The 25,528-nt window shown below is 42.3% G+C and overlaps 3 protein-coding genes across 3 annotated transcripts; 1 reads left to right on the top strand and 2 right to left on the bottom strand.

The window, feature by feature from the left end:
• Positions 1-268: 268 nt before the first annotated feature.
• On the bottom strand, positions 269-8,970 carry nfkbie (nuclear factor of kappa light polypeptide gene enhancer in B-cells inhibitor, epsilon). Its single transcript, XM_035144660.2, has 6 exons — positions 8,215-8,970; positions 4,259-4,361; positions 2,616-2,826; positions 2,087-2,175; positions 958-1,206; positions 269-688 (listed from the first exon to the last, which is right to left on the bottom strand). Exons 1-6 carry the CDS (start codon positions 8,532-8,534, stop codon positions 620-622), a joined length of 1,041 nt encoding a protein of 346 aa, XP_035000551.2. The 5' UTR covers positions 8,535-8,970; the 3' UTR covers positions 269-619.
• Positions 8,971-10,683: 1,713 nt separating this feature from the next.
• Positions 10,684-18,187, top strand: tmem151ba (transmembrane protein 151Ba). Its single transcript, XM_035143996.2, has 2 exons — positions 10,684-11,174; positions 14,130-18,187. Exons 1-2 carry the CDS (start codon positions 11,082-11,084, stop codon positions 15,570-15,572), a joined length of 1,536 nt encoding a protein of 511 aa, XP_034999887.1. The 5' UTR covers positions 10,684-11,081; the 3' UTR covers positions 15,573-18,187.
• A 1,003-nt stretch (positions 18,188-19,190) lies between these two features.
• Positions 19,191-23,972, bottom strand: tcte1 (t-complex-associated-testis-expressed 1). Its single transcript, XM_035144001.2, has 5 exons — positions 23,778-23,972; positions 23,101-23,284; positions 22,430-23,004; positions 21,183-21,632; positions 19,191-20,423 (listed from the first exon to the last, which is right to left on the bottom strand). Exons 2-5 carry the CDS (start codon positions 23,258-23,260, stop codon positions 20,265-20,267), a joined length of 1,344 nt encoding a protein of 447 aa, XP_034999892.2. The 5' UTR covers positions 23,261-23,284; positions 23,778-23,972; the 3' UTR covers positions 19,191-20,264.
• Positions 23,973-25,528: the final 1,556 nt, after the last annotated feature.

Below are 25,528 nucleotides of genomic sequence, written 5' to 3' on the forward strand. Positions count from 1 at the left end.
TTCTAACAAAAAGCAGGATTGTTGTTAGTTAGTCTTCAGGCCTCTTTCCTCTGAATAATAAAAAAAAAAATCCTGCCTCTGATTGCATTCCTCAAAAAGCTACTTTGTGGTTAAAATTAAATATCACGTCTTCAGGGTTTAAAGCAGGAGAAAATCGTACTTCTTTTACTAAACAGTGGCAGTCAGAGCGGTGAAACTAAGCAATCTGCGCGTTCCTTTTCTAGCCATTCAACCTAGGTTAATATGATGAAGAGGTAGAATCTTTTTGTTTTTATTTTTTGAACATGCTGATGGGAAGTTCGGCACTTACAGTCAGGAGACTTGTAGCCGAGTAAAACCCAGATGCAACGAAAAGAAGCAAAAAAAACCGACTGAGAAACGTAGATTTTGTTTTTTAAGTCTGCGCTCAATCAAGCAGAATCACTCTCCGTCAGAGGGAAGTAAGATTTATAAGAAGTGCATATTCGTCTACACAATAGATAAATAGAGATCAAATCAGAGTGCACTACAAATAAAGCCACTACTCCATAAAAACTTCAGCGCAAATACAGCTTTCTTTTCAAAAAATCTTTGCCAGCCACAGTGAAGCTCCGGACAATTTCAGAGTTGTCGATTCTGCTCAGAACTTCACAACGACCACCGACCGCCCAGAGATCTGGATGTCGTCGAAGGGAAATAGAGCCAGAATCTGAAAGACAAGGATGCGAAAGGACAAATGTTACTTATGCTTTCTTTAATGCTCCATAGACGTCCTCATCAAATATCTGTTAAATACTTGTAGCTGGAACTGGAAGTACTGTTGTTTATCTCTTACTGTATTTGCTAATTTCCGACAAAATTCCCATGCGAATCTTAACGAAGGATCCTGTCCCTCCATGGAGATTAAGACTGATCAGGCCACACTTAAAATAAATCCATCTCAACACCTCACTAGAAATGTTAACAACAATATCTTACATCATCATTGCCGTCAGCCAGATCCAGCGCCGTCTCGTCCTCCATGTTTCGAAGCATTGTGTCAGCGCCGGCCTGGCAGAGCAGGTTGGCGATGGGGGCGTCCTGCCTCCCCACCGCCAGATGCAGGGGCGTGCAGCCGTTAAACATGGCGGCGTCCACGTTGGCTCCCCTGCTGAGCAGCAGCTTCACGGACGTGATGTCGTGCAGCTCGACCGCGAGGTGAAGAGCCGTTTTCCCACTGGTTCCTTCCTGCGAGGGGCGGAGATGGAAAAAGACGATTAGAAAGACTTAGTGAAAAGTTTATTTTTATAATTGCTAGTTTGATATTTTTATAGATAAAATAACAATAATCCCACACACCGGATGTGAGGCAGAGTGGTTAAGTGAGGCTGGTGAGTTCAACCGAGAGGAATGTCTGTGGTAGTTCTGGGAGCGACTGTCATGTTCCCTTCCTTCAATAGAAAGTTAAGAGTGGCCGAGCCGCCCGGACTAATCATATCTCAAATCTAATTATGTCTCCATGAATCCTGCAGAAAGCCCCGAGCTCAGCTTCTATCACTACCAGCGTTGCACAGGTGCTGCAGATTTATAGACATGAGCACAACATGAGGCAGTAAACAGTTTGAGGGGGGTGAGTGTGATCATAAATACTGGAACATAACAAGATGAAATGTAGAATACTGCAGGGTAACCCCAACATTTTATTATGTACAAGCAAAGTTGTGTTTTCTCAGTCTCTCTGCTTATTTCAGGTTAAATATTTGAGTGGCAGCTGGATGAAGAAAGAAGTTCACTGTTTGAAATCAAGGACAATTTAAACTGTGTTTGATTTAAGGTTATTTTATGCAGAATTACTTGGGCCTAAAAAACATCTACCTTCTAGTCTGAGTTGAAAATGCAGTATGGATCAGGGAAGAGCCCATTCAATTTGTTGTGGATCTGGATTTAACATTGTGAGATAGAGCATTTTTCAACATTTTCACTTATTTCTTAGGGAATAATTCATTAATCTTGATGAAAAAATGTGTTGAGGAAACTGATCAGTTGAAATTTGGTGCAGATTGATTGTTCTAGTTAAAACCATCGGCCACACGATGCAGTAAACTAAGGATTCACTCGACAGACCAACCTGTATATTCAGGTCAGCTCCCTTTTTCATCAGGAGCTTCATAATCGGATGTTGCCTGTTCAGTGCAGCCAAGTGAAGACAGGCAAGACCTGCAAGGACACATGTTGAAATATGGAACATGGGGTTAATTTTAGGTTAAAATTAAACGAGAGGTTTATTGTATATATTCTCCAAGTGACAAACCAAGAACAGGAGGACAAACAATAACATGGTATTGCTTTTGCAAGTTCAACACACCTGTGCTAATCCTACAAGTGATTTTGCTATCACTAAATCTACTGGTAACTATATACTAGAATTGTAATGTTTCCTTTGATGCTATATTTTGTTGAGCAATGCCAACCTAGTTAATCGTTTGCTTTATAGAGACACACCAAAACATCGGAGTTGCATAATCTAGGAAGTTCATGCTCAGCAGAGTCCACTGACACATAATCACCCACATGCTTACGATACAAAAAATTACCCTGAATAACAGCAGTTAGTGGTCAGCTGATGGGATTGTGCAGCAGCGAGTGTTTTTCCTCACCTCTCCAGTTCTGCGTCTCGAAGACTGGTGCCAGCTTGCTCGGGGAAACGTCTCTGGTCATCTCGTTGGCGCACTCCGTCTGTCCGTGCTGGCAGGCCACGTGGAGCGCCGTGTTCCCGTCCTGGTCCTGCAGCTCCAGGCTGGCCCCTTTCTCCACCAGCTTCTTCACCACATCCGTCAGGTTCAGATAGGTGGCCAGGTGCAAAGGGCTCTGAGGATCACAGAAGACAAAAGACGTGTAATGCAAATCAAAAACGACAGGACTCTGGTTTAATTCAATACCATTTACCTGTGAATGCACGCCAGATCTTTTAATTAACTGCAAAGCTTAAATAATGAGTTGATTCATCAATAGGTTAACAATCGTTATCGAGAGGTTGGTAACAATTTTAGATGATCATAGAAGTAATTTGTCAAGGATAAATACTAAACATTTGCTTGTTCTAGCTTCTTAAATGTGAGGTTTTGAATTTGATCTATCACTGTAGTATCACCGCCAGAAAATCCATCATTCAATTGTATGAATAAAGACAAATCAGTAGAGCACATAACTAGAGCGCATAACTCCAGCAAGGCCAAACGTCTGTGTAGCTCTTTCCAAATAAAAAAAAAGAAAGAAAGCTGGTCTCATACTCTATACAAAGTCTTACACGTCTACATCATTGGACTGATTTTTACACCAAAATCGATAATCTATGTCCAGAATAATTTATGAAAAGACCCAAAAAGGCCCTGTCTTGAAAAGTTAAGAAGTGATTAAGTGATTTTTTCAAAAGACAAATCTTCCCCAAGATCTACACCAACATTTTGTAGTTTCTTCCCTGTCCCAAGTTCTATCCCTCCACTTTCTTTAGCACAAGGTTTAGGGCCTGTGCTCTTGTAAAAATGTTGCTGACAACAAACCAACAAACAGATGCAAGTGACAACATAAGCTCCTCTGCGGAGATAAACAGCTAAGACAATGAGGGTTGCACATTCCGTCAAAAACAAACAGGGCTTGTGGTTGCACGGTGTTCTGGTGCAAAACAAAACAAAACACCAGAAATGCATCATTAATCATCTGAGGGTGAGTTTCTTTTAAAACTTTTCAAAACAAGGGTAAACAAGAGTTAAACTTGATCATGTCTCCAAAGACGACGTCTGCAGAGACAGCTCAGAGGAAATTGAGCAACTGAAATGGACTCTACAGCCTGAGTCACTGCATCAAGTGCTGAGTATTCAGATATTTCCTTCCTATCAGTTTGCTCTTGTCTTCACTTTAGTTTCGACACCAGCACGACTCTGGTTCTGACATCTTGAACAACTGGAACCATTCCTCCACCCACATCCACACAAGGATACACTCCACAGCTCCCTGTGGTTCTATTTCTACAAGAGGTAGAGCAGGGGAGTTTCCACTCTGAGTCCCTCATGAGCTAACACTGGAACCGCCCACAGTGACGCCCCTGAGAGAGGACGGGCCGCAGCCTCCGAGGTAAAGAGGAACAATAGTAAAGAGGAACAATGGTTCTCTGAAAGTACAGAGATATAAATAATTACACCGTTTCCACAATAAAGGTGCTGATAATAAGGAAGTCATCTTGGATTAAAAACTAATCCAATCGAAGTTGCAAGTGCAGTGGAAAGATTAGTGTTGCATTTACCTGGTATAAATTATTTTGGATGTCCAGGACTTCTTTTGGGAAAAGCTCTATCAAGTGCTGAGTGATGAAATCGTCTTCATGGATGATTGCTAAGTGCAGGAATCTACAGGAGTGGAGAAGAAAAACAATAAATACATAAAAAAAAACACATCTCCATTATCACCATAGACTGTATGTAAAGATAGACAACATGACAGCTCCTAAAAAGTGAAGCAAAATAATCTTGATCGCCCCCTGGTGGCTGGCTGCTCCTCAATGTAAGCAGCATCCCAAACTAAAATGTCAAAGAAGACATTAAATAAATGGTTTCCGTCATTTACATCTTTACATACAGTCTATGATATGAACCAACTGGATATAAAGATGAGGACATGACATCTCCCCCAAAAGTGAAGCCAAAGCGTCTTTATTGCCCCCTGCTGGTTGACTGCAGTATCCTCCGCCATGTTAGCAGGTGGGACATGGACCAAAATAAAAAGTCAAAGTACTAATCAAATAAAACATTTCTGTTCAGTTCTTATCACATTAACTTTACACCCCAGCTCCCCTCCACGATCAGTACCGCACAGACTCTGGCTACAAATGACCTCAAAAGGTGCAAGATGGCACCACTACTATCCAGAATATTTTGGTTTCATTTTTGTGCAAGGGAAGGAAGTGAAGAGGCGTCGTCAATCATTGTATATAGTCTATGACAAAAAACTGCAGACCTACTTTAACTCAAAAGCAACAGTGTTGAGTAATGGTGGAAAAAAGGCTGCGCGTCAACAAGAGAGAAGCTGTTGCTTCACAGTTTTCCTCGGTATTCATCTCAGGAGTCAGTTAGTGGGCTGAATGGCAAGATTTAGTTGTTTGGTTATTAATCAATTCAAAAGAAATGTGGAGAGGTTAGCAAATCATCTTTCAAACTAAGTGAGCGTGTTGGAACACATATCAGAAGGCACATCTACGCAGCACATTACGAAATAAAAAAAACTACACATTAACCTCAAAACCTGAATGGGAAGTTGTAGCAAACAAATGTGTGCAAAAAGCAGGAAATGGAACCGTGCGATGGAACTTTATATAGACCAACCTTCAAAAACGCAAGAAGGGCCTCTTCTGTAAAACGACTTCAACAGATTCAAATCAAAGTGGAGCGTTATACATTTTGTTTCTCTAACGTCTGGAGATCACAGGTTGAAGCTGTTGTCACAAAAACATCTCTCGAAGATCAGCAGCGAGCTCTTCTGTCAGAATAAAGGTCATTTGACCAGAAAAAATAAAATAATGGTGGACGTTGCGGTCTTGTTCAGACAGACAGCGTGGGATCAATAGTCACAACAAAACTTCACTGCAGACGTCTGGTTCAGCGTCCTGCTTTGAACAGGTTACTACCAATTGTCTGATTTCCTGTCAGATGTCACACACATTAATATCATTTGCATAAGAAAACCTCCCCTGTCTACCGGAGCCACATATAGAAGCGAGAAATCCCATTTGATCAAATCATCCCTGCGAGGTTGTTAAATATTAAATGTGGTTATGTTATTATGATTCTGATTTAAGAGGAAAGCCGTTCAATTAAGCGATTAATCTTCACCAAAAACTGTCTGATGGATTCACTGTGTGTCTGTCTGCTCCTTTTCTAACCCGTGGATCAATAAAACTAATTTGTGTTATATATGTGAATGAAATCTTTTGCTTAATCACAAAAAATATACACTGTTTGAATTCTAATTACTTTGAAAGCTTCATACAATCAAGAGCAGTTTATCATTCAAATATTTCCTGGGTACATAGAACAAATGTGTAGGGATTGCATAAGGTAACTCACAACATGTCCCCATCGTCGTGTGTGTAATTTTACAAGACAGTTTTAATTGTTTTGCAATCGTTGCAAGTAAACAACGACTAACGGGTTAGGAAATATGTCTGTGACATTAAGTATTTTGTGAGAAGGAGGAACTGCTCATACTCTGCATGTCTGCAGTGTTTAAATATAACTGGCTAATCATTTTAGTTCCTTTTATTAAATTTAAAATCATAATAAAGTGCATCTCTAGGAATTTTGGACAGTTTTTCAGACAAATCAGGGAATGTGAATTTGCTTCACTGACTTCTGGGAAACTGATATTGGAAAAAGAGATTAGTCGAGATTGAAGACAAACAGCAGATGCTGACTGAGCCTGTGAGCCAAAACCAAAACATGCAGGTAAACCTTCATCCACGTTTCACACACAGATAAAAACTGGAAAAAGCTGAACTGACAGAAACAAAACCTGTGTTTGCATTAAAATATCTATTGTTAATGGAGATTAATCCTTCAAATTATGCCAATTTTTGTGTAAATGTATGGATAATGCATCACAATATACACCAATCCGCCAGAACATTAAATCCAGTTATGTGCTATAGTAAATATATATTATTTATATATTCAAAGACTGATTTAAAAGTATGCAGAATGGTGGATCTGCACTTTACCGTCGAGTCAACGCTGAGCAAACCTCTTAATGTGAAAGGGACTTCCTGGTTTGAGTAAGTCTTGAATGAATAGGAGCCAACAAAAAAGTCCCACGGGGGAAATTATTATTTGCATGATTCTTTCTCCGTGTGAGCCGGACTGAGTGGTGTGCGTTTCAGGTGTTTTTAATCCTCTCAGGTGTCTATAGTTAGGGTGTGAGAACAAAACCATGTGTCCCCAACAAGCAGCGGGCGGAAATGAAAAGAGGTCACACCAGCAACAACACCTCGGAGAGGCCATGACTGCATCAGAAGTCTGCAGGAGTCATTTACAAGTTCGACTGCGACGTTAAGTCAAAGTGATGACACGGCAACAATAGATGAGTGGGTGTCTCTGCATGGGCTGACAGAGATGTGTGTGTGTGTGTGTGTGTGTGTGTGGAGGTTGACATGTTGCGGTCGTGTGCAAAAAGCTGCAGTTTCCTTGACTCAAAGTGAGAAATGAACAGAAGCGCAAAAAAAAAACACTGGCAGGTAACCAGATGACATTTTTAGACTCTGGTTTGGTAATGAAACAGAAAGAAAGCAGCAGCAGCTTGTGAACTGTGGGATCCAGCAGTTAAAAACATGGGTACGCGCCACCATGCTATCCTGATCAACAAGTTTCTTGGATCAAACACAAGCCACAGTTCTGCCTCACAGCGTGTGCTTTGTCTGTGAGCTGCATGGGGAAGTCCAGGCCTATCTGTTTCACTTCTGTTTTCTGGCTGAGAGACGCCTCACAGGAGCCCATCCACATTCATGACAAGGACAAAGTTCATTAAAGGATGGGGAAAAAAAGGAAAGTCTGCAGTATCACACACCGAGATTAAAATCCCCTTCAAGGCCAGAATCATAGCAGAACCTGGGCCTCGAATTCGTGGTGATTTTACACAGTGTTTTGTTTTTATGCTCGTCATCATCAGAGGAATATAAAATAACGGCTGCTGGATACTTGGACAGAGCTGAAAACTTGATTAGAAAAGTAATTTTGCACGTTTTGGTGATCATCTCTTTATAGGAACATTTATCAACAACTCAAATTCTAAATATTTTCTGGTCTCACCTTATAAAATGTAAAAATGTTTGAGTTTTGGACAGTTTGGTTGGGCCAAACTGTACATTTGAAGATTTGTCCTTGGGTTTGGGGTATTTTTCTTTATTATTATTTGAATTATTACAAATATTTTATCTTTTAAATGATTGGGAGATAAATCTGATGTTAGCTGCAGCCCTCACCAGAACTGCTTTGGAAATCAAAGTTAATATAATTACGCTGAAATAGAAAGTTCATTTATATTAAGTACTTCTAATAATAAAACTCTGGACTTAAAGCACAAAACTTTCTAGGTTGAATTCAAACGCGCCATGTTTGAAGTTCACCCAGCACCTTCTGCAAAAGAGCCCGTGGACCCGAGGAGCGTTTCGGTTTCAAACCAGACATTTAGACGGTAAAACAACATCAAACCTACGTGTCTCCCTCCTCAGTTATAGTCGTGAGAAAGTTCTCCTCCTGCTCGCACAGTTCAGAGCTGAGTGTCTGCTCCTCCGGGCCGCCGGAGAGCGAGCAGCTCCCCACCAGCTCCGACAGACTCTCCCCGGTGATGGACGAGGAGCCGTAGGCTGAGTCCAGCCGCTCCTCCACGCCGGAGAACTTCTCCCGCGGCCCGCTGAGGTCCGCGCCGGGGTCCCGCGGCTCCTCCGACTTCAGGATGGAGCGGTACGAGTCGATGCCCGAGTCTGTGCGGTTCTCTCCGGCGTACAAGTCTTTACTGCAGTCGTCGCTCGCCATGGTGGAGGTGGAGGAGGTGGTGGCCTCGCCGGGCTTCCCCCTCCCTCCTTCCCGGGACTTGAGAGGCTACTGGCGGCTGCTGTGGCCGCTCGCTGCTCGGTGATGGGACCGGACAGCGGGGACAGTTCTGCGGGCACCTGAGGGAACCGCCGCTCCTTTGACAAACCGAGAGCCGCCGCGTTTCATTCCACGAACCGATCGAACATGTCCGCAGCTCCGCGCCTCCAGCTCGTCTCTATCGATTATCGACTGTTGTGAAAGTTACAAAACACGGTGCGCTCATCACAGACGTGGGGGAGAAACAGGCGGGGGAAGAGGAGCGGGGAGGCGGCTCCGCGTCGTCTGGATATCCGATAACAACAGCAGGAGCTCCGGGCGAAGAAGAAGAGGAAGAAGAGCTGACACGTGAAAGAGAAGCTGTTTGTGTCACGAGGGGGAATCCCCAGTGCGCGTGCACGACACACACACACACACACACGCGCGCGCTAGAAAACTTTAGGCGGAAGTGATACAAATTTCAAAATAAAGGTTGTGTGTTAAAACATACTAGTATTTTACTTTTTTGCCCATTTACTATAAATAAAACTATGACAGACATAATAAAGGAATGCAGGAATAAATAATTAAAGATATACATAAAAGATACAACTTGAATTTACTTGGGATGCCAAGCTGTTCTTGTCTTTTATCTCTATCATTATTATTATTAGAATTATTATTATTATCTGTGTACTTCCTTCATTATTTTAACCATTTGTTTTATGGTAATAATAACAACAATATAATCATTGGTGCTGTTTGTTCGGGAGCCATTGCGATGTCAGTCTGCACTTTGAAATACAACATTGCATAAGAGAACTATAGTTCCAGAGAAACAGCTCCAGTATATTTCCACTTATACATTCAAATAGTAACTTTATTCTTCCCAGTCACTATGTTCACCAAGCGTTTTCTGTCCACATTTGATATGTTGGTTATAATTTGGACTCAAAAGTTCAGGGGTAACCCAGCTACCATTTCTTCATTCCTTTTCTATTTCGGGAACTGCTTGTTGTGGTTTGGCCTTTAGAGGGCTCACTCACACAGCTACTGATCGCTGCCCAATGGATTCATCATGAATACAGCCTATAAAACGATAGTGAGTGTCTGAGAGAAACCTTTACTGCTGCCAAGAGCTGCCATCTGTCTTCATGTCATCTACTGTTATGTTTACTTACTCCGCGCTATGCCAGCAGTCCAGTCCAATGTCCGTACTGTAGGCCGTGATAAACAGAGGCCTGTGTGCCAGGATTGTGAGGTAAATGGTTCCTGTGTAAACAGGGATGTTTACAAAGGAAGCAAGGGGAAGAATTTAAGATATTTTTTTTATACATGCTAAATCTTATTTATCATGTGTTATTTCTTGTACCTTGAATAATAAAAAAAAAGTCATTGTATGGCTGCATCACCTTTTGCCTTCTCATAATAAATTGTCACAGCTGTGCCATGTGTTCCTACATGTCCCTCGGGACGAAGCAGGGACATGGCTTAGAAATTGAGATCTTTTGTGTAGGCTGTCTTTGGCCGAGTGATTGATGGTCATCTTGTTAAGTAATAATCATTCTTCTTCTTCCTTGTTCGGGTTATTGGCGTTGGGCAATCAAGGTGTTTTACCGCCACCTACTATTGCTCTTTTTCTTCTTCAAATTAATTAAGTTAATTATGAGTAATTATAACTTTATTTGAATCAAAGGCAGCAAATACAATATTAAAATATCATTCAAACCCTAACAGTCAAAAGTAATGGCAAATGGTATTCTTATTTTTCATCTTGATACACAAACTATAAGCCTCGAAAATAACTGTCGAGTTTCACCACCACTTTTCACACAGTCTCAACCAAAACATGGATGACACATAATTCACAATATAGTTGTGGGGTTATTGCTTTATTGTTTATCCCTTGTGTTGTTCCCACTGTTACAGCCTTTCATTGGGGGATAATACTTTTGGTGCATAGAGACATGGAGCTAATGGTATGGGGGGGTTCCTTTGTGCAGCCTCTGTGATTCACTTGAAGTGGGATGTGTATGTGTAAAAGTGTGTGTCTCTACATTGTTGTGTTGGGGTGGCTCGCTCACACGTGCCGCTTCCTGTCGTCTTTGTCCTGCCTCACAGCTCCACAGCCTGCAGGGAGAGGAGAGGAGCTGTCTGCAGCCTTTTGCCTCTTCCTCAGCCTGCAGCCCTTGCAGCAGTCTCTCCATCACCACCAGGCTTTGCATCGCTGGAAGGAGCCTCTAGTCTTTTTATTTATTTATTTTTGCTCTTGCAAAAAGGCACCATGACGGGCTTCTCTACCCAGCGACGCGTGCCCACCTGGAGGAGGAGGAGGAGGATGCTGCTGGGATGGTGCATCAGCCTCTGAGCCGTTTGGGCTCCGAGTGCAGCTGCTTTCCCTCGGATGATGCGCAGAGGGGATCTCGGCGCGCATATGTTGTTGTGTGATCCGGAAACCCCCACGTCCAGACAGGAGATCCATGCCCCGGTTGTTGCACCGTTTCCACCACCATGTCCCCTGCGTCGGCTGCAACGGCCAGTGAAAGCAGCCCCGCCACCGCCGGCGCCGTCCCCGAAGAGGAGCCAGACAGCCCCCGAGAGGAGGTACACAAACACTGTGTGCAGCATGCAGGCCAATGTTCCTACCTCAGTGCATGTGGAGCAAATAAATAGTTGGGTTGATGTCACATATTTCAACATTCTCGCTGTAATAAATCAGATAGTGCAGGTTGGGGTTTAAGTGCACACGCAACACTTAGACGGGAATCGAACTGGCTGTCTTATTGTGGGTACAGTGTTTATTGTTAGTGGGCTAATGTGCTGTGATACATGAACCTGTGCGTCCAAGCGCGCAGCCGAGAGCGTGCACGTGCATGCATGTCCTCCTGTTCGTCTCCCCTCCAGACAAGTGGCATCCAAAATGGGGCTCAGGGACCTGATGTGGGTCCTGTGATATCACTGTCACTGAGACAATGAGAGGATGTATACATGTTGTTATGCTCTAATTTTTCTACACGCTGTTGTTTTCCTTCAAGAAAAGTGCTCAAATGTTATAATTAACCATATTCTGTTAATTTAACAGAATTACGTTGTATTGATGGTAATACGCTGTCTTTCCCCGGGGACATGTAGGGATTCAATTTATTAGGGTTTTATTTTGCCTGCAACAAACCTAATCGCTACTTTCCCCCGGCCCCTCCGAACATAAATGTTGGACAAGCGACATATCCATTACACAAGAGGGTTTTTATGTAACATAGCTGGTCTTATTATGTCAAGAGAAAGTGTCCATGAGTGTGAGAGGCTCTTAGTTGAAGGCGCCACAGTCATCCCATGAATTGTGAAGCCTCTTAACTCTTTACAGCTTCTGACTGGAGCGTTTGTTTTCTGAAAAACTGACCTGGTTCCTTAGAAGGCTGTTTCAGGGATTTTTACAATTCCTGAAACACCAACTTTCATGTTTTCCCCCTAATGCTTTTACTAGATAATATTTTACTGTTTACTTCTCCTTTTTAAAGCCTGAATCCAAATAGTGTGTGCTCTTGTGTGACAGCACATTACACACAAAACAACTGCAACCAAATCTCCAAAATAAAACCAGAGCTTCTATCCGAGGGCGCTTTCACACCTACTTTATTTGGTCCAGACTTTTAGTTTAGTCTGAACAGGTGTGAACAGTGTCCAAAGGTGACCAATGGAATAAAAGTTAGTCCCACCAAAAGAGGTGAGCTAGGTCTGGATCAAACTGAACCATGGTTTGGTTTGTTTACAGTTAAAAAAACATTTTTGGGGGATAGATCAGGTTTTCAGAGCAACTGCAAAACTAGCCAGTTCAAATGTAAACAGTGCAACAAAGCTTGGTTCGAACTTTCAGGTGTGAAAAGAATCAAGTGTGGTTTTTTTATAGATAAAATCTCTCTGCGCCCCTGTGTGACAGATATATGAGGAATTCTCTTCCTGTATGTTTAATAAGAGCAACTTCCTCTTCTTCCTATCCCGCCCGGCCTGAGGAATTTCTGTCTAATGTATCAAAGATGTCAACACCACTGTGTTCATGTGGTGAGTCACTTCTCTGAAATCCACGGGCCTAATGAACCGCTCTGATATCATCTCAAGCGGGGGCCCTTTCAAATGAAATGTCATATGTTACCATAAAATAATAATCTAGTTAGCTTCGTGTCAGTTCAAATCGTATTATTCTTTAGGCTAAAAGCTCACAACTGGATTTTGTGAGCAACACTTTTATTCACATCTGTGCGTGAGTGATGTTTCGAGGTTATACTTGTACGTTCTATAACGTGAAGGTATATTTGCTCTCCATGTTACTGCATTTTCAACATTCACAAGCGGGACGATGCTTCCTGCTGCACAACTGCTCATCGTTATTCCTGCCGCTTAAACAGGCTGTAAAATGTAACATGAGCCACAAAGTATGTCATGTTGTATTGATTATAGTCGTCCAGGGCCGGGCACAGGATGCTGGCGAGTAAATACTCCTCCTGCAGTGGGTTCATCTCGACCGGGAATTTAAGTGTTAATCCCTCCGGCCCCCGTGGGGTGTAGCCTTGAGGTTGGCGAGCTCCTCTGGGACCATGTGACCAAGGTGGGGAAGATAAATATGGAGAAAGAACATCTATTATTTATGCTCGTCTGTCACTGGAATAGCACACGGCTGACATGTTGAATTCAATACATCAATGCAGTGATGCCGGTTGTTGTGACCACTCATGCTGTATGTCGGGCTGACCTATGGGCCGTCCTGTGTAACAGATAGAGAGGATAACCTTTGTGTTTTAATTGAATCATTGCTGCTACAGTAGAGCCAGAAATGTTTGATGTCCACACAGCGGATTCTGCCTCTGTGTGATGTCTGTTATGCTAATTTGATTTTGAATACATTTTCTTATAATCCGTCTTCCCTGGGGCCTTTGAATCGCTGCCAGGTTTGTGCAGCATTGCTCCCACAAGGCGTGACTAGCTCTTGATGCAGGCACCGGGGCCGGCTGTGCCCCGAGGTGATAAAGGATGGCACCAGCTTAATGCTGCCAGAGTGAAACGACTGCTGTTCTCTAGCTGGCCTGACATGAAATGTGGGGTCTGCCCCTCGGAATATTTCTGTCCTCTTCCCTCTTTCCTTTTCTCGCACATCGTATTTATGTAAAGGCACGTACTGAGGCCATGTGCTATTCGCTGGAAACAAGGTCTACTCAACATTGTACTTTTGCATTTATCAGACATTTTCTTGAATTCGATTGCAGGACTGGGCGAGTTTTTGGATGATAACAAGCACAGACCACGACATGAGCAGTTGGCTCACAGCTCATGCATAAACTATGTAAAAGCACTTACAACACAGAAAATATCCTTGAATATTTTATACGCGGGAGCTTCTCATTTCAAATTTTATACATATTTTTATCAACTGATTTACAATTTCATATCAAAGTTGTGTATTTAATTAACCCTCAAAGTTCCTCTTTGCTTTTTTTGTTTTGACACACACTCAGTAATTTTCAATGTATCCTTCTAGTGACCCTCTACTGTTTTCTCATCTTGCAGCAACGGGCCCAGAAACAGTCCTTGTCGAAGTCCCTGTGTCAGGAGACCCACTGGAAATGCCTGCTTCTCTCACTGCTGATGTACGGCTGCGTCGGGGTGATGGCCTGGTGCCAGGTGACCAAGGTCACGCGCCTCTCCTTCGACAGCGCCTACAAGGGAAAGTCTATGATGTATCACGACAGTCCCTGCTCCAACGGCTACATCTACATCCCCCTGGCCTTCTTGGTCATGCTCTACGTGGTCTACCTGGTGGAGTGCTGGCACTGCTACACCAGGAATGAGCTGCAGTACAAGGTAGACGTGGACAACGTGACCGAGCGCATCCAGCGAATGCAGCAAGCTACGCCCTGCATCTGGTGGAAGGCCATCAGCTATCACTATATCAGGAGAACACGACAGGTGACGCGCTACCGTAACGGAGACGCCTACACCACCACACAGGTGTACCACGAGCGAGTCAACACCCACGTAGCCGAGGCGGAGTTTGACTACGGGAACTGCGGAGTTAAGGACATCTCGAAGCACCTGCTGGACCTGGACAGCTTCCCCATCACCAGGCTGAGGTTCACAAAGTGCTTTAGCTTCGCCAGCGTGGAGTCAGAGAACTCCTATCTGACCCAGCGCGCCAGGTTCTTCACAGAGAACGAGGGTCTGGACGACTACATGGAGGCCCGTGAGGGAATGCATCTGAAGAATGTAGACTTTAAAGAGTATATGATTGCCTTTTCTGACCCCAGTCACCTTCCCTGGTACACAGCTAACTCCACTTTTTGGGTGGCAGCTGCTTTCACCCTCTCCTGGCCTCTGCGGGTGCTGACAGAGTACCGCACTGCCTGTGCACACTACCATGTGGAGAAGCTGTTCGGCTTTGACTTTGTGCCAGCAACACCATCTGAGGAGCGGCCATATAGCCGGCACATCCCACGAGTCAACACAATCGACAGCACAGAACTGGAGTGGCACATCCGCTCCAACCAGCAGCTGGTGCCCAGCTACTCGGAGGCCGTTCTCATGGACCTGGCCCAGCTCTCGGGGAGCTGTAACAACTACTCCGTCTGTGGAGGCTACGGCAGCTACAGGCAGAACTGTGAACGCTGCCACCGCACCATCAGCAGCTCCTCCATCTTCTCTCGCAGCGCCCTCAGCATCTGCAACACGGGGAGCCCTCGCATCCCCTTCAGTGCCAGCCGCTTCTCACTGAGCCGCCTGTACGGCTCCAGGCGGAGCTGCCTGTGGAGGAGTAGTGGGAGCCTGAATGAGCAGTCGTGCCCCACAGAGAGCACGCGCTGTCTGTCAGGTCAGCAGACCAGCGAGGAGAACCCTCCAGCCTATCAGGATGCTATGTTCTTCCCAGTGCTCATTGTGCATCGCGACGAAGGCTGCCTCAACCATGACCACCACTCCCTGCACAGAAACGGCTCCTGTGTAGAGACTTCGCTATGACCCACGGCGGCCACAGGCTTCTGAGCAAAGAATATAATGATGCAGGCAGAGAGTAAGACCTCTTTGCCCCTGGGCCAGGATGATAATGACTTCTGCTTCTTCCTTTTACATATTGTCACATACAAGCTACTACAAACAAGCATTTGTTCAAGTTTAAAAAGCTGGTGTAGCCTCAAACAAAGGAAAAACAAAGTATGTCTGAGAAAGCCCCCTAATAAGTCAGGGAAAACCGCCTGGATGGTCTAAATGAGACTGTTGGTTAAACTATAACGTGGCTTTAAAGGACCACTCTGCCAAAGTGTCACGTACAGCCCTACAGCTTCCACTAAGAATCAACTTACCAAGGAACACCAACTGGAGTCACGTCTTACTGTAAATGTCTGTATCTATATCTGTAGATCTTAGTCGGAAAATTACATGGACATGAGTAACACTTAGTAGAATTTGGAGCCGGAAAGAGCTTTTGACTCATCGGTAGCAGAGGACGTTAAGGAAAGAAAGGCATATGACAATTAACGAAGGAATGAATTGAAGATTGATAGATGGAGTGACTCACACATATCATGTTTGAGTGTGTGAGTCATGAGGGAAAACGAAGATTTCAACATCCTCGCTCAAAGCGTAATGAAAACATTTGCCAAAATAATTGGGCCCAAATAAAAAATACAAGCATCTGCACGTAAAACATTTTAGAAACTGGGTAATTTAAATGTGCTTATTCAAAGTTAGTGCACGTGGAAATCCAGTGAAAAAAACAGGGATACATTTCCTTCATATAAAAATAAATGTGTGATACAGACGCTAAAATATCCAGTTGGCTCACATGGGCTCGGTGGTGATGACATTATACTTCTCGGCTCGCTAAATTTAGCTCACACAGCGGATGAATAATTTATCACAGGAAGGCTGAGGACACAAGAACTTCAAACTGAATGAGCGACACGTCTTCAAACTGTTCCTTAATCACTATACACTGTACATTTTGTAGAACGGCCGACTACATGATAAACCTCACCATTATATTGATAGATCAGTGTCACCTCAGCTACTTTAAAATCTCAAAGAAACATTTAATTTCATGTTTGGCAATATTTTTATTCAGCCTACCTCTTTATTTAAGTGCCTAGCGATCAACTGTTACCGACAAGCATAAGCTACCATAACTCAAAAAGATCTCATCTCAACATCTTCCCATTGAAACAAGTGAAATTTACACTCATTAGAGCGCATGATATATGATGCATAGGAGAAACATGCTGCATCACCTGCTCTCAATACTGTTTAAGGTATAAAAGGTCAGAGACTAAACGCTCTGCAGACGAGTTTCCTCATAGTAACGCAGCTCTCGCGGAGCCGGTGCTGTGCTCTGCTGATGAGTATCAGAGAGACAGCCAGGGAGCCGGCCATCAAAGACGCTCGAAATAGGCAAAGGCCCGGAATCACTACTGATGGTGTCAGATTTAATAATATGACAGGATTTCTTTAAAGAACAAAAAAAAAAAAGTTCCTTGCTCTCAACTGAGTGCACGCGGGTTTCTTAGTCATGGTGAATTTTGTTTCACAGCCAAGCCATGCACAAGAAAAAAATGTTTGAACGGGAATAAAAGAAGAAGTCTGGTCAGGATTAACCTCGAAAAATACAACACAACTCCAAAGTTTTCTTATTTTCTTCCATTACACCTTAGCATTTGTGAATGGTACTTTAGTACAATTTTAATAAGCACAGGGGTAATTCAAGAAAACTGAAATATTTGTTTATAAGCTGGTTTTCATCTCATAAGATCTGCATTTAAAAGTTGGATCGCTGGTTGTTTACTTTCTGTTGTTACGACCGTCAGAGTCGAAGGATCTCGACTGGACGTTTTGTTTCACTTCCTGCTTCACAACAATGGGCTCGTACTTGTGACCGGTTTTACCCATACTCATTACATTCCATGTGTGTAGTTAGGTCTGGAGTTGGGGACTATCTTTATAGCAATACTAGAGAATGCATAAAAATGTTTTTTTTTTTTTTTTAAACAGATTCTAGCAAATCTGCCATTTCATTCAACAAATGACCGTTTCCTCACCTGTTTTCCGCAAGCTCACCTATGCAAGCCCCATCAACTCAGGATCATATTCAGGGCAAGGATTCTGCTTGCAACAATATCCCAAAACTTTCTCATTTCAACTTTAGCTTTAGCCAGTTATGCAGACGTTTCACTTTGTATTCTAAAAGCTTTCGTAAGAAACAGCCTTTTTTCGTGATACGGCATCGAGGGGGTTCGCAAACACAGGATCCTGAAACAAACGGTCACAGCTTAACTAATGCTCTCATTCCGTATAGAGGAGGGAGCGGTTCAGAAGCAGGTCGAATAAGGTCCTGGTGTTCATAAAGTTCACTATACGTACTGATATCTTTGTTAGAATATTAAAGAAACAGTTTGACAGTTTGGGAACGCAGCTCATTCGCTCTCTTGCCAAGAGTTGGAAGACAAGATTAATACTGTTCTGATGTCTGTTTGGCAAATAAGCTTTTAGCCAGTTAGCTTAGCTTAGCATAAAGACCACAAACAGGGAAACAGCTATAGCCTGAACATTACAACCTATGCTTGCATTTTATAGTTACGCACGTAACCCCCAGCTGTTTTCAGTCTTCATGCTATGCTAAGCTAATCAGCTCTTATTGAGAAAATATTTTCCTAAAATGTCAAACTATTCCTTAAATGGTTCTTTTTCGAAAAAGAAGAATTCACGGATGAATTAATTCAGTTTCTTGGTTGAAAGTTGTTTCTGATTCCGAGTCATGAAGGTCACGAAAGGGCTGGATCATATCCCAGCATGCATTGGTCAGAAGGCAGAGCATCAAGTGGATGTCACGCTTGTATTGTAAAAACCCAGAGGACACTACGAACAAGAGCATGCAAACTCCACAAGGGATTGAAAGGCATATACAACCTGTAGGAGGTGGAGGTAGCGTAGCAAATGTTTCATGTTCTTATTCATACTTATTAATATAATTAGCCAACAAGCCTCTCGGATGGCTTCACTGTGATATTCATACAGAATAGAAAAAATGTGTTTACCAGTGCAATGTTTACCTGACGATATTGACATGAAAGATATTTGGGGTATTTAAAAATGGTTCTAAATCTGGTTGGAGGTTTCATAACTAGACATTTTTGCTCCATAGATGACTGTTAGCATAAAGGCTTTTGTCATGCACAGCACTGAACCCTTTACCGTGTCTAGGTTGTTTTTATGTACTCTCTTTCACTCAAGAATGCTCTAGGGCTTGACTTTTTATATTTAAATGTTGTGTATTTTCAGGAGTGTAGGGCAGAGAGGCTTTGTACTGTAAATAAAATAGAGATGAGAGGTTGGGAGACTGTGGATGTGGATCTTAGATGAATGTGTCACACACAGAGACGTAACCGGAGCAGGGACATTGTTTTGACATGCAGACGTTAAAGGGCGAGTTTGTGAAAAAAGTCACTAATGGCAATGCAATCCCTTTCAAAATGCTTCAGGCAGCCGATGTTGTGCAGCTTTAAATTGACCTGTTTGAATGATTTCTTTTGTTTTTACACATTTTAAAAATGGAATATGATACAACTTTATTTCGCAAGAAATGTTGGCAGAATTATTTGACTGATTTACAATCGGGTTCACAGCATTGACTGTAAATAAAGATGGACGACTCGTCTCCACTTCCTCTCACTATCCAGAAATGAAGCCAATATATTCTACGACAGGAACCATCTTTCAGAAAAAATATTTGATGTGTAATTTTATGTTTTTAGTTTGGTCCATGTCCCATCCACTAACATAGTGGAGATTGGGTTTATGACCAAAACTGCAGCCAGCCACCAGGGGGAGATTGAGGTCAATTGGCTTCACCTTTGCGGGGCTGTCATGTCGGCCATCTTTATTTACAGTCCAACGTTCACATAAACACATGCAGTACACATTTTGAGGGATGTTTGAATGATTGTTGATATTGATTACTGATATAAAGACCGTCAGTCATTGTAGATGGACATTTTGCTAAATTAGTTCACCATGAACCTGCAGATTAGCTTTGTCTCTCATCTTATGATTCTATAGAACTAGTGATTTTTGTAAGGTTAGAAACTGGGACATTGATTACACTTACGATTTGTTTGTAGCTGCCTAGCAAGGGTGTTACATTATTAGCTAGTAGATATAGGTGTAAATAAAAACAACGCAAGTCTGTATGTATTCCAACACCACAATGATGCCTTGATGTTACATATGGACTGAATACCAAATCTGTGTATCAAAATGGAATAAAACTCTTCAATAAACTGAAATGCTCACTGAAATATGTGTCAGAAATTACTGTGAAGCTACACATTTAGCAGTTCTACCAAACTATCAAATTTATGTATTGCACATATATTTTGAGTTTGGTCCATGTCCCATTTGCTAACATGGAGGAGGTGGCCTATACTGCAGCCAGCCACCAGGGGGCGATCAGACATTTTGGCTATTAGTTAGCCGACATATCATCCGTCTTTATACACAGTCTATGTTTAAGACAACGACAAAATGAATCAGCAGACCACACTAGAGGATTGAATCTACTGTACAATGTGGCTGAGCAGTGATTTGAATGAATACATCGGCCAGGAAATAAGGATTAAGACTGATTTGTACGAAGAGGATCTGCCAATTTCTACTTGGTTTCATTCACTCCAGCTGTATCCTTTTTTTCCCTAAACCCTGATTGGTCCAAACCACCTGGTTGATAGAGGACACGATCTGCTCATCGACCTCGGACAGGCGGATATCACACTCCGTCACGCTGGTGTTGTGAGACATCGCCTCCTCCAGAGCTTTACCTCCATCCTGCACGCACATGTGGAAAGAGAGAACAAACACACACATTAAGCACTGATACAGGCCCATGCCGTTTCTAAAACGTCTGAGAACATCAGCCCGAAGCAACTTTTGCTTTCCTATATACAGTAAATCTTATATTCTGAGCTAATTGTTGAGTCCATTGATTGTCATTTCTATTTTTGGTCCAAGGTCAAAGATATTGATGGTGCTGCACGTTGCATTTATGCGACGCAGGTGATTTTTGATCCTCCACATCCTCCGAGTATTCCAGTCAGAGATACAGTATACAGACAAACCTCCACGCGAAGGGGAAAATTCACATCTACCTCTCACTCTCACAGGGAAACAACTTACTCAGCTTTCTATTATTACATGTTTTCCCCACATCTCGATGAATAATTGAAAAGCCTTGTGCTTTAAAGCTTTTGTGTCTTTGCAGGCACTGTGATTTGGGGGGTTTAAAGTCCAGTGTTTCAAAGTCCTATTTACTGATAAGAATTCTTATAGTAAAGAAAATAATACAGAATAACTTTTTGTCCTGATTTTATCCTTGTCCCGACCATTTTTGAAACACAGACAATTTTCTTAGAAAACTTAAACTATTTTCCGAAACCACCACCATCTCATGTCTATAATTTTTGCCCCACTAGCATCTATGTTAAAAGAACAGCAATATTTTCTCGCATTTTGGAGTCCTGCCGTTTTTTCAGTCGTGTCGCGATCATAGGAATACGAGACAAGACAAATTCATCACGGCTGCCTCACCTCGCCAAGGTTGTTGCAGGAGAGATTGATGCTCTTCAGCGTGTTGTTCTGAGCTATCACTTTAGCCAGAGCGATGGCGGTGGGGCCCGTCACCTCATTGGCTCCCAGGTGCAGGTGACGTAAGGTGTTGTTGTTCAGCAAGGCCTCAGCTATGGCTCGACCTCCCTCGTCTCTCAGGCGGTTGAGACGCAGGTTAAGTGACACAAGAGTGGAATTCTTAGACAAGGCATGAGCTATGGCTGTGGCCCCTGGGTCTGTGATCTCATTGTCACACATGTTCAGGACCTCCAGTTTACTCTTGGTGAGCAGCTTGCCGACAGCTCCGGCGCCGCTGTCTCTGATTACGTTGTGAGAAAAGTCGAGCTCCCTCAGGGACGGGTGGCCCAAAAGTTGTTTCACCAGCATCTGGACCTTCATGTCGTCAATGTTGCTTTGATGGAGCCGCAGAAGCTGCAGGAGGAAGAGCGGTATGAGGGTTAATATGATTCGGTTCTAAGCAGCACAAACAACTGAATCAGTGGGAGCACATCACAGATCTCAAAGAGCATTATCTGGTCTATTTCTTACAGTATGGTTCTGCCTCATGCATAAATGCTATTTACCTACCAGCATCACCAAATGTGCTGGACTAAGATGATTATAATGAAAATATGAAAAGAATATCAGATTGTGCTGAAATTTTAATTTCATTATCAGAACGGTATGAAAGTAGTTCAATTGTTTCTTGCTTCTAAAATGATATAATCTGAAGTTGTCACTTTAGGCTCTGAGCAGCTGTAATGTGCATTTTCATTATTTTCTGACATTTAGAATTAACTAATTAACTTAATAAAAATAATCAACAAAAGATGAATTAATCATTAGTGGCAGCCCTAACATCAACTCCATTTATCTTGTGCACAGCTTCCTTCTCATGCACATGCACCAGCAGCAGACACATGCCATGTTGTCAGGCAGTAATAAATTCATGTGACAAAACTGTTGTGTCAAATAGTGACTTATTTAGGTTGCAGCCAGAGGCTCTGCCATCTTTACTTTGACGTAAAAGACCATAAAGTTGCGCCAAACAACTAATTTCCTATTTCCAACATTGAGGACATGTCTGTAAATAATGCTTTTTTCACTGGCAAAGAAGGTCATTAATGCTGAATTTCAACAAATATGAAGGCCTTGCTCCCGGCCTTGCAAAGATGCAGAGCTGTGAGGGGCCACACGCCATAAACCACTGAGAAGGAATCAATATTTACCTTCAAAGTTTTACAGGACTTAAGGGCCTTGGCGAGGGACAAACAGTCTTGGTAGTTCATCTCAAACATCCTCCCTTCATAGTTCAGACCACATTGTTTGACTCTGTATACCACATGGAGCTCTTCCAGGCAGGTCAGCTTTTCAAGCAAGATGCTGAAGTCGAAGTGGTTCATTAGGGGTCCATCATATTCATCGTCATTTTCCAACCCCAAGAAATTGTCCTCCTCCTCCTTCCCCTTCTTGGGCTCCCTGATAGGCGTCAGCAGCTGGGAAATATCCAGCCTCTTGACGTAGTTCTCACAGAGCGGGACCATCTCTAGGATTTTCTTTGTCTCTGTTACACCTGGAATAAAAAGCTCAATCACGCCCTCCAGGCGCCTCTCAAAGAACATTCGTTTCCAGCTGTCGCCATAATGTGAGACATCACAAAGATGCCACTGCTGCTTGCAGCATCGCTTCCAGTAGACGCCATCCTCGATCACATTGGCTGTCACGCTCAGGGGCAGGGAAGGAGGTAGCCTCTCCTGGATGAAGACTCTCTGGGTGTTTGAAAGTTGTTCATATACAGTAAGCCCTGTAACAAGTTTAAGATTTACAATCAGACTGTAGTTATTTAACCTACAAGTGTTTATAAGAGTGTATAAAGTTGCAGCTAAAAGCAAAAGCATACCCTCAAAGTCTCTCACGAAGCTTTTCAGGCAGAGGTGTGATAGACTGGGCACTAGCGCCAGGGACCAGAGAGGATCTTCAGCAATGATCCTTCTCAACCTTCTGCAGTCGTCAGGGCCTTTGGGGCTGGACCCTGGAGGATCGTGAAGGGATTTGGACATTTCTGTAGTTCGTTGCAAGGATTACTTTAAAAAAGAAGGCAGATTAAAATCATATATTAAACACTTCACAATCCGAACAGTTGTAGTAACACAAATCTTCTTCTTTGCCAAGGGAACAAAAGTAACACTAACTTTATCTATATAGCACCTTTAACAAATAGCCATTACAAAGGGAACAACTATAAACAAGACACCAAACATCAAAGACAACAAAACAAAATAATGTAAAGTCAAATTCAAATCAAAGACAGCAAACGATGCACCCGCCAATCAACCAAACAAAGGAGAAGAAGAAGTGATAGAATAAAAATTAGTAAATGCCATTCGGTAAAAGTGCATTTTGAGGAATGATTTTAAAACAGACTGTTTGCTAGCTTAACCTGCGACTAGCTAGTCGTTAATAAACACTATGAAGTAACTATAGTAACAAAATATATTCACACGTTTTATCTAATTTTACAAATACACACAGAACTCAGTGTTCAGAGGTTAGTGTGTAAACTACCATGGTAACTACCTGCAGCTGGTCAGTGAGCGTCCTGTCTCCATGGTGACAGAACGCTCACTGTTGTCACGTTGTCCCGCGACAAAGTCCGTTAACTTCCGGGATATAACCGGATGTAACACGCTGTAGTTAGAATTAAGAGCTTTGGGTTTTCTGGCAGGTTTTTACGTGACTGGATATTGAAATACTGAAATAATGTAGATATACTTCAACCAGATTTCTGAAAAAATTATAATAATATTGTTATTATTGTTGTCGTTATTACTATTATAATTAAAGTGCAGACACTCAGTGAACACTAGAGATAAATATTTTGTTCATATACACAGTGCTGAGTTGATAATAATAATAATAATAATAATATACATATGCTTGAATAATAATGACATACTACAGTGAAGACACTAGTTACTTACTCTAAACTTAACCTAAACTTAACCAAGTCCTCATAATGTGACTGTGTAGAAAGATTTAGGTCCCGACAACATGATCGATACCTGAAAGACACACACAGTCGTGGGTTGCGTTATTGCTGAGATATTAAATGGCAGCATGGTTTAAATAATGGTAAAAAAATATATGGGAATAAAACCACACAGAATAAAACCTGAAAAAAACGAGACTAGTTAAAGGGAGTCTCCTTTTGTCTGGTCAAGAAGATAACTTCAAAAATTACAATTTAAAACATGTAGTTTCACGTATCTGCTCTTAAAAATAAATAGAATTGTAATATTTTCCAGAAATGCTTTACAGCAGATTTTATGGGGCAGGATAGACAATATAGATTTCAGTTATTTAAAACCAGTCAGCGTCTCTCAAGGTATTATTTACTGATTTCTACCCTCGTACTCTGCAGCTTTCCACCTGCTTTGTTGTATGTCTCTTTTTTGATGGATTCACTCCAGCACACTCGTATCCAAAAGGCTCGTGGTCCATATCCGTGGACCATCTGCCAGCTTTGTAGAATCCAAATGTTCTTCACAGCATGATTGTACTACACGCTGCAGCAGCTCCTGCAACACACAAGTCACACAGACCTGAAAACACTCTGCACTCATATCAAGGTTCTTCTGATTATATCCCACTGTTTTATTCATCTTGTCACTGTGCATAATTCTTTGAAAATTTAGTGGCTGTTCTCCTTCATTCCTGCATCAAGTGAGTAATAATAATTCCACTCAGGTAGTGTGTAATTACAAATCAATATATCTGGTATTTGCAAACTATGAACAAAATTCAGTTAATTAATTCCTATCTTTATCGTCACCAGAGTCCAGATATTCAGTGTTCAAGTAAAATAATATCTAGCCTTCTAAAAAACCATCAGTTGGTGATATCCATGTCTGTTTCCTCATCTGAATAGTGGAACATCCATAGCAACAGCTTAAAACTCAAAGATGTTCAGTCTATTATCATGTGACGAAGAAAAGCACCAAATCTGCAGATTTGAAAAGAAGAAACCAGGGATTGTTTCTTCTGAAAAATTATGATTACAGGTGCAGATCGATTTTGGTTCTGTTTGATAAAAAAAACAAAACAATAGTAATGACGTAAAGAAACTACTGTATAACAATGTGGGTAAGATTTATACTTGGCCACACATGGATTGAGTCAGAGAGATGATGCAGCAAAACAAAAGGTATCCATGTAGAGAGAGAGAGAGAGGAGAGTGTGTTTGAGGGAGAGGGAGATGGCTGATACTGACATCTGAGGTAGCTCCAGGAGTCGGACGGAGGAATGAGAGGCTCCTGCTGTGGCTCAGA

The sequence above is a fragment of the Hippoglossus stenolepis genome, chromosome 20 (assembly GCF_022539355.2).
Source record: "Hippoglossus stenolepis isolate QCI-W04-F060 chromosome 20, HSTE1.2, whole genome shotgun sequence".
Classification (NCBI taxonomy): domain Eukaryota; kingdom Metazoa; phylum Chordata; class Actinopteri; order Pleuronectiformes; family Pleuronectidae; genus Hippoglossus; species Hippoglossus stenolepis.

Excerpts from the sequence above, each read along its gene's own strand:
- nfkbie (XM_035144660.2), bottom strand. The coding sequence starts at position 8,534 with ATGGCGAGCGACGACTGCAGTAAAGACTTGTACGCCGGAGAGAACCGC. Across the intron at positions 4,362-8,214 it reads ATAACTGAGGAGGGAGACAC|ATTCCTGCACTTAGCAATCA; the intron begins GTAGGTTTGATG and ends CCACTCCTGTAG. Across the intron at positions 689-957 it reads TGGCTGACGGCAATGATGAT|ATTCTGGCTCTATTTCCCTT; the intron begins GTAAGATATTGT and ends CTTGTCTTTCAG.
- tmem151ba (XM_035143996.2), top strand. The coding sequence starts at position 11,082 with ATGTCCCCTGCGTCGGCTGCAACGGCCAGTGAAAGCAGCCCCGCCACC. Across the intron at positions 11,175-14,129 it reads CAGACAGCCCCCGAGAGGAG|CAACGGGCCCAGAAACAGTC; the intron begins GTACACAAACAC and ends CTCATCTTGCAG.
- tcte1 (XM_035144001.2), bottom strand. The coding sequence starts at position 23,260 with ATGTCCAAATCCCTTCACGATCCTCCAGGGTCCAGCCCCAAAGGCCCT. Across the intron at positions 23,005-23,100 it reads CTTCGTGAGAGACTTTGAGG|GGCTTACTGTATATGAACAA; the intron begins GTATGCTTTTGC and ends AACTTGTTACAG. Across the intron at positions 21,633-22,429 it reads AGTCCTGTAAAACTTTGAAG|CTTCTGCGGCTCCATCAAAG; the intron begins GTAAATATTGAT and ends TTCCTCCTGCAG.